The sequence below is a fragment of the Daktulosphaira vitifoliae genome, unplaced genomic scaffold (genome assembly GCF_025091365.1).
Source record: "Daktulosphaira vitifoliae isolate Bord-2020 unplaced genomic scaffold, ASM2509136v1 Scaffold_1, whole genome shotgun sequence".
In the NCBI taxonomy this organism is placed as follows: domain Eukaryota; kingdom Metazoa; phylum Arthropoda; class Insecta; order Hemiptera; family Phylloxeridae; genus Daktulosphaira; species Daktulosphaira vitifoliae.
Genome location: NW_026099572.1, coordinates 71,894,644 through 71,905,620, shown reverse-complemented (window position 1 = coordinate 71,905,620; position 10,977 = coordinate 71,894,644). Strand labels below are relative to the sequence as shown.

Sequence of the window (10,977 nt, the reverse complement as noted above, 5' to 3'; positions counted from 1 at the left end):
TGTTTTTTTTATTATCATAATATTAATAAATTGTACGACTGTAAATAAATTATTATAATTAAATATAATACACAAACTTGGTGGTATTTTAGAAAATTAACTAGTTTATTGTAACAAACTATATTAATTATCAATGATTATTAGTGGATTGATATCAATAACAATTATCATTGGGCCCAGGAGAAATAAAAATCGTGAAAGAACATTATTATGAACACAAATATTGTTTCAGCGGGAAAATAAAAACAATTTAACTTGTAAATAAATTTAATTTCAAATATTTATTTAAGAATTATGTCTAAATTTAATTTCATCTTCGTAAACCTGACGAGAATAATGTGAAAAAAATAAAAATTAACATAATACTTGAATACTGATATTTTGCTTGAAAATAACAAATTAATTTTTTAGACAACCATTTTTCATACCTTGAAGACTATTTCATAACGGAAAAGCAAATGAAATGATACGAATAAATTCCTTGAATAGTTTATGAATTATTAAATAATATACTCTGTATATCTACAAAGTTTCATTAAAATTTGGAATCTAGTGAGTTATCACTAATTAATAACTGCTATCGTAAATTGTTAAGGAAACTATCTGAAAAAAATTGAAATTAATTTTATTAAGTTATTTATTAATAAATAAAATATTATCATTTATAGCAGCATATTATGTTAAATAATATCATATTTTTATTTACTTGGCTTTTTGTGTGACTATTGGTTGAAGTTTTGATATTTTCGATAGTAAACGCATTTACATTGCAGCCACTTACAATATTAATACTCGGTACATATTATGTGCATGTTGGTTTTGTTATCCAGATAACGTTTTGTACGTCGTTTATAAGTTAGCCGATGCGAATATTCTTTATGTAAAGAATTTTATTAAAACGCAAAACAGATAATAGTCAGAACAATCTCACAGAAAAATCTTGAAAAGCAATAGACATTTCTTGAAGATACTACGACGTTCGCAGATTTGTGCATAGATTAAAACTCGAATTAAAATTTAAAAGTCGTGTCTGTGATTATAAGCTCTTTGAGTTGTCGGTTCAAAAACAGTAATTAAGAAATCTTTTTTTTATTTACTATTTACATCTACCTAAAATATGATTAAACTGACACTTTAATGATAAACGTCATAGGAAAAACAACAATAACAGTTTTATTACTTATAAGTAAAATTAACTGTATTTTTTTATTAAAGCCTAAAAATTATAAGATTTTAGATTAATACTGAATTTTAAATATCTCATTACATAATTGTAATTATATTTCAAGTTTCATATTTCAACAATATAAATTATCTGTTTAAAGATTTATTTAATTTACAAGTTTACTTTATAATATATACAACTGAACTGTATGTGTTATAAACAACGGAAGTTCGATGAAATATTTCATTATGAACAACAAAAACTGTTTTACGCTATCAATGATGAATGACAATGAAAATTATATATAGTGGTATAAAAAAATCCAACAACATTATTAAAAATTCCGAAAAAAAAATGATTGAATAAAAATTTTAATGTAAATAATGTATTTTTATTATTTACCTGTAAAACCATAAGATACTCTTAGAAAGATTGCTTTACTGATAATATACAGATATTTTAATGTTCTTTTGTCATACTATTATAATATATTTAGGTATATTATGCTTTAGTATAATAGATTGTTAAAATGACGTTCCTAATTATAAAATATTAACTACCAAAACACAAAAAAACATGTCATAAATCTGGAGACGCACTTAATGTTAAATGATAAACATGTGATGGGTTTATACTTCAAGTACCTGGACTATTTTATCTAAACCTAATTATTAGGAAGATATCAAATTCATCAACTTGTCCATTTAATAAATAAATAATTCAAATCGATTCAATAAAAGCTAAAACATTTTATCATAACTATGTATACATTAAGTTATCATACCAAAATTTAACAGAATTAAAAAATACAAACATCATATAATACAGCTAAAAATAACTTTGAAGTACAAAAATATAGTATAAAATATTACATGAAGTAACTAAAAAATACTACTGAAAATACTTAAAACATCTCAATAAAATCGTTGACATTTTAATTTCAGTTATTAATGATAAATAAGTTTATTAATAACTTATTAGGTTATCATATTTAATTAAATAATTAATCTAGATCATTTTAAAATTATTATTTTTTAAGTAGTANTACTGAATTTTAAATATCTCATTACATAATTGTAATTATATTTCAAGTTTCATATTTCAACAAAATAAATTATCTGTTTAAAAATTTATTTAATTTACAAGTTTACTTTATAAGATATACAACTGAACTGTATGTGTTATAAACAATGGAAGTTCGATGAAATATTTCATTGTGAACAACAAAAACTGTTTTACGCTATCAATGATGAATGACAATGAAAATTATATATAGTGGTATAAAATAATCCAACAACATTATTAAAAATTCCGAAAAAAAATGATTGAATAAAAATTTTAATGTAAATAATGTATTTTTATTATTTACCTGTAAAACCATAAGATACTCTTAGAAAGATTGCTTTACTGATAATATACAGATATTTTAATGTTCTTTTGTCATACTATTATAACATATTTAGGTATATTATGCTTTAGTATAATAGATTGTTAAAATGACGTTCCTAATTATAAAATATTAACTACCAAAACACAAAAAAACATGTCATAAATCTGGAGACGCACTTAATGTTAAATGATAAACATGTGATGGGTTTATATTTCAAGTACCTGGACTATTTTATCTAAACCTAATTATTAGGAAGATATCAAATTCATCAACTTGTCCATTTAATAAATAAATAATTCAAATCGATTCAATAAAAGCTAAAACATTTTATCATAACTATGTATACATTAAGTTATCATACCAAAATTTAACAGAATTAAAAAATACAAACATCATATAATACAGCTAAAAATAACTTTGAAGTACAAAAATATAGTATAAAATATTACATGAAGTAACTAAAAAATACTACTGAAAATACTTAAAACATCTCAATAAAATCGTTGACATTTTAATTTCAGTTATTAATGATAAATAAGTTTATTAATAACTTATTAGGTTATCATATTTAATTAAATAATTAATCTAGATCATTTTAAAATTATTATTTTTTAAGTAGTAATAAATAGCAGAACTAGAAATGAATTATATACTCTGTTACTTTTTAAATGTGTTTATTTTTGTATAGTTTTAGAAGTAACATCTTTGTGTTGTTCAATTTAATATGTTTTACATTTAGAATTTTTTTAAGTGGCGCATGTATGGGGCAATACTTCAATAATAAGATTTTCAAAATTTTGTTAATCTATGATCATTTATAACATTTCATTAAAATATCTTGAAAACTTAAAATAGTCATTTTTCATATAAATAAATATGGGAAAGTTATAAATAATAATTACTGTTCCAATACTTATTTACATATAGATACAGTTATCGTAATAACGAATATGTCCAAAGTACCCGATGGGAAAAATATATACTTCTGTTACTGAAGATAAACTTAAAATGCGTTCATACGTTCATTGATGATTTTAGAATTTTTCACTAGAATTCATCCTTAAATACCTATCTAGTAGTCGGAACAATTTACCTTGTACTTCAATATCCGACGAGTGCATATCTATTTACAGGTAAATTATGCAGAAATGGTTCCCGTTGTTTAATTGCATTTTAACGCGAAACTAATGTAAAAATTATTAGCTATAAAAAATGTATACCATACATAATTAGGTAGAGGCAATCTGTGGTTGGAATAAGTATCAAATGAAAAATAAAGTTATTGCACAAAGAATATTACATTAATTTCGTTNCATTAAGTTATCATACCAAAATTTAACAGAATTAAAAAATACAAACATCATATAATACAGCTAAAAATAACTTTGAAGTACAAAAATATAGTATAAAATATTACATGAAGTAACTAAAAAATACTACTGAAAATACTTAAAACATCTCAATAAAATCGTTGACATTTTAATTTCAGTTATTAATGATAAATAATTTTATTAATAACTTATTAAGTTATCATATTTAATTAAATAATTAATCTAGATCATTTTAAAATTATTATTTTTTAAGTAGCAATAAATAGCAGAACTAGAAATGAATTATATACTCTGTTACTTTTTAAATGTGTTTATTTTTGTATAGTTTTAGAAGTAACATCTTTGTGTTGTTCAATTTAATATGTTTTACATTTAGAATTTTTTTAAGTGGCGCATGTATGGGGCAATACTTCAATAATAAGATTTTCAAAATTTTGTTAATCTATGATCATTTATAACATTTCATTAAAATATCTTGAAAACTTAAAATAGTCATTTTTCATATAAATAAATATGGGAAAGTTATAAATAATAATTACTGTTCCAATACTTATTTACATATAGGTACGTTATCGTAATAACGAATATGTCCAAAGTACCCGATGGGAAAAATATATACTTCTGTTACTGAAGATAAACTTAAAATGCGTTCATACGTTCATTGATGATTTTAGAATTTTTCACTAGAATTCATCCTTAAATACCTATCTAGTAGTCGGAACAATTTACCTTGTACTTCAACATCCGACGAGTGCATATCTATTTACAGGTAAATTATGCAGAAATGGTTCCCGTTGTTTAATTGCATTTTAACGCGAAACTAATGTAAAAATTATTAGCTATAAAAAATGTATACCATACATAATTAGGTAGAGGCAATCTGTGGTTGGAATAAGTATCAAATGAAAAATAAAGTAGTGTTATTGCACAAAGAATATTACATTAATTTCGCTCTTCTACTTAGGTACAAATATTAAAACACTATTGAAATATAAAACCGGTATCATTTGTTACTTATTTCAAACTCAATTAAAGTATGCAATATGTATTTTCATACATAGAGTTGTGAATATTCTAACTAGATGATACAAAATATTTTAATTTTGTTTATCACATGACTATCATTGACTGGTTTTTTTTTTCAAATTATTATCAGTTGAGTTAAAACCACAGAATTATTACTCATAAATATAATTTATTATTCAACTGCTGTAATAAAATTATTATCGAAAATTAATATTGATGAGTTTTATTAAACTAAATCAATATACTTGGTTTAATAATTTTACTAGAATTCGGTTCCAGTAAGTATACTCTTAGTAACTCATATTTTAATATGAATAATAATAATTTGGTACGTTAATAAGATGAGAAATTTCATTTCATATTTGCATATAATACACAGATGGAAAAACATTATTCATATTCCATACGAAAAAAATCTAAGATTGCCACTTCAGAAAAACAAATGAAGACTAATACACAAAAAATTAATATAAGCCTCATTTTGAAATAAATAACTTTTAAATTATTAAATACATATTGTATTATTCATACATACATACCTACATATAAGTATAGTATATATATATATATACTATACGCGGGGCGTCGTTTTTGTTTCAAGTGGTAACGAACTCGTTTTTTTAAATAAATACTCTGTCAATTCATCTGCATACATTATTTTTGTTCCAAACAACAATCATTCATTATTGTACTTGTCCCCGGCAGCGCTTCAATCGAATAGATGAAAAGCGTAGGTATACTGTGTATTAATATTTATCAGGTACGGTCATATGGTTGATGAAGACGAAAAACCACTAAGGTGGCATACGTCACTACTGTTTACATTTCATACAATAATATATACAAATTTCGTATTTTCTATGAATGTTGAATTTTTTTCAACATATCTTATAAAATATAATACAATAAAATTAATGTACATAATCGCTCAAATATTACTATTTTGTAGCACATTAACCATTAATAGGATACTTGACAACATTCTGAAGTTATAAAACCAAAAAAATTGGCATATTATAATACATTAAAGAACATTTAACATAAAAATATTCAAGATTTCTTATGGTGTGCTTTATGAAGGAACATTAAGCAAGAGGTATTAAATATATTTTTTTTATTAACCCGTCGTTGGTACACATATATTTCGTAACATAATTGTTACACTGTGAGCGTGACGCTCACACTTCACTTTATATATTATTATTAATTGATCGATTAACTTAAAAAATTACACCGTACCTAGAATTATGTATATTTTTATCCTTCACTAAAAAGTAAATAAATACTTTTTAAGTAAATGTCATAATTTATAAAATAAAAATAAAAAACTACAATCTTATTCCAAAAAAAAATTTTTTTTTCCTTATAAAGCAATACAAATTAATTAAAAACTTAATATAAATGAAAATTTATAAACTATTAAATTCATCACTTTGGTCTATTCACTTTCTGTACTACTTATTTCGTTGTGATCGTTACAGCAGGATACGCATGTGCTCGTCGTATGCTCCTTACATATTGGCACGCTGCATTTTACGCACTTGGTCTACAAAATTATTTCAAACAATTATTTGAAAAATTAGTTATATATAATATTATTATTATTATGTATTCATAAAAATATTTCCTCACCATGGTCTTTCGATTTTTTCTTTTTGGACAAAATACGCACTTCGGACGATGATCAATGTTTGAACGTTCAGGGACTTCATCTTCTGTCTTGGTGTAACCAGTCAATTTTATTATTCTTTGTCGAATACTTGTACGCAAAGTAGGCATCTGCAATCGTTCTAACATAAATGGTCTTGTAAGTTCTTTTCCCAAAGTTTTTAGAAATTTTCGACGACTTAGATAAATTCCTGTATTTTCTCGAAAAATAATTTGGCTATTTATGCCTCCTATGTTCATCAGAGAGAAAAAAATGGTCAGTGGCCACCTGCAACTTATTCTAGCCACAGAGTATTCGCCCTTCATTTCATCCACACAATCCACGCCACTTTTTGTACTGTTGTAGTACGTTATCACTTCTGGTTTTCTTTTTTCAGACTCTGGATCAATGACACCTTGTTCGTGCATAGTGGAAATAAGCAATACATTTTTATTTTTTTTTGGTACATATGACGTAAGCAATATGTCTTTGTCATAATCAAACATCGTAGAGTTCAATTGCCTTTTTTTAGTGTCTAAAAAACAAAGGGGAATTTCACGTTTGTTTTTACGAAGTGTACCAACTACAGTAGTGTTGTGATTTTTTAGTAGATCAATTGCTAGAGGTATAGAATTATACCAGTTATCCATGGTGATATTACGACCTGTTTTCGTAATTGGGGCGATTAATCTTTTTACTACACTTGCTGGGTCGTTTTCGCATTTATAAGGCCCATCGGGCTGAGTCCCAACGTACACTTCCATTTTCGACGTATAAAAGGTGCTAGAGTCGACTAAGGCCTGGATTTTTATACCATATTTGTTAGGTTTACTTGGGATATACACTCGGAAACTACAACGGCCTCGAAAACTTTCGAGCATTTCATCTATAGTTACATTTGCCCACACTGTATAATAATTCTCGCAGCGTAGAACAAATTCGTCAAATATTGAACGAATGGCCGCAAGCTTATCAAATTGTTTTCTCTGAGCCCGTGTACCTATATCGTCAAACCTCATTGCTCTTAGAAGAATATAAAATCGTGCTTTTGGCATAACTGCTCGAAAATACTCTGGAGATAAGCCGTCATTTGACCATAAATCATCAAGGTTGAGATGATTACCACGTTGAACACCGGCCAAATATAACAGTCCAAAAAGCGCGTTTATTTCGGATTTTGAGGTTTCGCGTACCATATGTTTTTGTGTATATTTTGAACGAATTTTATCCAGATATATGTTGGTGTATTTTACTATATCGTCAATCATGGAATCAGCAAAAAATAAGTTCCAGCACTTCAAAATAGAATTTGCATTGCGACCTGTTGGTTTTACGCCTGGTAAACGTAAAACGAAGTTACGTTGGCGAGTACGTACATTTTTAGGAGGAGCGTCTTTATACCATTTTGTTTGTTTATCTTTTCCTAAGTAGTAAGAATTCTGTGCTATAGGACTATGACTTCTTGAACGAGAGGTTTGTGAAGTATTTGATCTTTGAGTAATTATACTAGGTCTAGGTTCAGAAATGTCACTATCAGACTCATTTTCACGTAATTCGGCGGGATCTACATAACTAGGATCAGCATCGGTATCGTCTGAGTCATCTAAAAAAACTTCTTCGGTCTCTTCTAACCACGAAATAACTTTATTGGACATGATAAATTAAAAAATAGTAAAAACACGTGTACGTAATCGACTGTGACGGTGGTGATAAAAATATTGCGCGGTTAGTACAGTGTTAGCGCGACGCTCAATAAATCGATACAGTCGACTTTGTCTATCGATAACTGATAGGAAATGACAAATAGCGCAATCATTTATTTTTAAAAATATTTATAGACATGTTATTTGAAGGTATTTATAGTATCAGATTAATTCAATAATATTTGTACGAATAACGCTCGAAATGCTATCTGTGTGAGCGGCGCGCTCACATGTGTACCAACGACGGGTTAAGTGTAGACGTGTCCCACATGTCAAGTATCACATAATATTATCCGAAAAAACATATAAATTATTCGATTATTTTATCAAGTATGTTATTTATGATAAAATAAACAATATTTGTAAAATCACGTGGACTGTTAATTTTTTTGATATTATGAAATACTCGAAAATATGATGTAGAGAGTACAAACTCTTAAGTTAACTAGATAATTTATTTAATAACTTCGAAATTTAATAACTTAATATTTATTATGAATATATAACTCATTACATGATCTTAAATCTAAATAGAAACTAAGTAGCATATTAGCATACCATATTTTGAAGTTTAAACATATTTCTGTACTATAAAAGTCGAATTATTTTTTCTTATTATCTTGTAGTTATTGATCAAACTAGTACGAGCCTCCACATTTGAGACTTACATTTATTCACACCAGTAGATGCCTAGCTGTTTCTTTAACTTTACATATTATATAAGAACTATTGAAATTAAATTTTTAGGAATATTATAATTAATTTACAATATGATAAACTAATGTCTGGAAGACGTGAAAACTTCATAGTTTCCTACGATGTACTCATAAATAGTATAAATGAGTTGAAAAAAAAAATTCAATTGTCTGGTAACCTAATTTTAAACACAATATTCTTATTAAAAAAGTCATCTNTAATTGTCTGGTAACCTAATTTTAAACACAATATTCTTATTGAAAAAGTCATCTTAAATTATACATTTAATTTTATATAAAAAAAATGTATTTAACTTTAATATAACATTATAGTAACAATTATACAATTATATTTTCTTTCGCTATGAAAATATTATGTTTTAATCTGTGTTTTTTCATTTTTTACTGTGTTGTATATCAAGTTTTACAAAACCGTAACATTAACTGTAGTTTGTTTGAATTTAGAATTAATACAAAATTATTATTTTAACTCATTTTGCATAAAGGGACAGAAGAAGACACAATATGAAGAATGTGAAGAGGAAAAGAAAAAACACAACGAAAATATCCAGACATTAAAGCAAGAAATTAAAAAAATGTATGAAAATAAAAAACAAAAAATTACAGTAAGTGTTTAACTACAATAAAATTATTAAAAAATATAAATGAATGATAACTATTATGTTTATTTAGTGCGCTGAAGCTCTTCCTGATACATTTTTAAAAAGTCATAACAATATGGTAGTTTAAAAAAAAAAAAAATATCATGAAGCGTTGGATATTTTGGATTTGAAGTTGATTGATGTGAAGAAAAAAACTGATCTAATTAGACATGATATTAATCAGGTAATGTATAATAGTCTAAAGCAATCTAGATTTGTTTTAATGTTTCCGTTATTGCTTTAGAAAAGATCCAAGTTGAATGATTTATTTGAAAAATGGAGTGACTTACGGTCAAAGATCAGCTCTGCAATGAGCAGGGATTTGAATACCGCTAAAGTGAGATAAATCACTTGCTAGTTATTTTCACGTCTAAATCAATTACAATGAAACGTTATATATTATTGTACAGTCTTTGTCAGTGCTAGAAAATCGATCTCATCAAGTCGATATGAGCAGAATGAAAGCTTCGCATGTGACACGCAAGTATAGATCAATAAAAAAACAATTGCTGGATGATTCTGTTTTGTTTGATTCAATTTTAGATAAGTTAGAAAAATCTATAGCAAATCAACAAAAAGAAATACATAGGCTCGAAGTATTATAACTATTTTATTATTATTATTATCGCGGCTATTGATTTATGTCAATGACATTTTAAATATTTTTTAAGTAGAAAATCAATGAGGAAGCTGTTCAAGCAAGAGACAAAACTAGAAATACATTACAAAAGAAAGAAATAAATGCAACCAACATCGCAAAGTTCCGTATGCGACAAGTCGAACAAATAAGGTAAACATAAAAATTTATTTAACTACCCTAAAATAANATAAAAATTATTTTAACTACCCTAAAATAAAAAAAAATGACACAATTAATTTTAGGGCTAAAGTAGAAGAGAGGAAATTAGAGTTAGAAAGATTAGAAAGAAAAATTTTCCCTCCTGGTCAAAAATTATCTCGTCATGATTCAATTCATAGTTCTTGCGATGAACAACGTTTGGTTGGTAATGAATCATCAGATAATCAAGAAGTATCAGATTCTACCTATATAAGATTAAAACAAATTACTGGTTTTATATAAAATAAGAGTGAATATAAATGAGTTATCTGCGAATGTAATTAACCTAAAAAATTGTAAAATAAACATTTTTAATAAATTAGGTTCAATCGATTTTGAAGATATAAGGAAAAAATTTGGATCTCAGAAGGAAACTAAAGAACGACTTTCTGCTTTAAAATTTAATACAGAAAAGGAAAAACAATCTCTTCAAATAAAATATCAGAAACTTAGTGAAGAGTTTGAACAATGTAGATTCTCAAATGCTCAAGAAAAAGAACAGTAAGTTTCTTAAATAAT

General features: G+C 25.9%; 2 protein-coding genes across 2 annotated transcripts; one reads left to right on the top strand and one right to left on the bottom strand.

Moving 5' to 3' along the window:
* Positions 1-6,797: 6,797 nt before the first annotated feature.
* Positions 6,798-8,215, bottom strand: LOC126895315 (piggyBac transposable element-derived protein 4-like). The gene is made up of 2 exons (XM_050667054.1): positions 6,938-8,215; positions 6,798-6,860 (listed from the first exon to the last, which is right to left on the bottom strand). The coding sequence occupies exons 1-2, from the start codon at positions 8,213-8,215 to the stop codon at positions 6,798-6,800; spliced, it is 1,341 nt and encodes a 446-aa protein (XP_050523011.1).
* A 1,117-nt stretch (positions 8,216-9,332) lies between these two features.
* On the top strand, positions 9,333-10,963 carry LOC126896496 (outer dynein arm-docking complex subunit 3-like; the record flags this gene model as incomplete). Its single annotated transcript, XM_050669328.1, is given in 7 exon segments — positions 9,333-9,584; positions 9,652-9,804; positions 9,865-9,957; positions 10,031-10,216; positions 10,295-10,410; positions 10,503-10,690; positions 10,782-10,963. Coding segments are annotated over 7 exon segments (1,170 nt in total), but the record flags the coding sequence as incomplete, so codon positions are not given.
* Between the last annotated feature and the right edge of the window lie 14 nt (positions 10,964-10,977).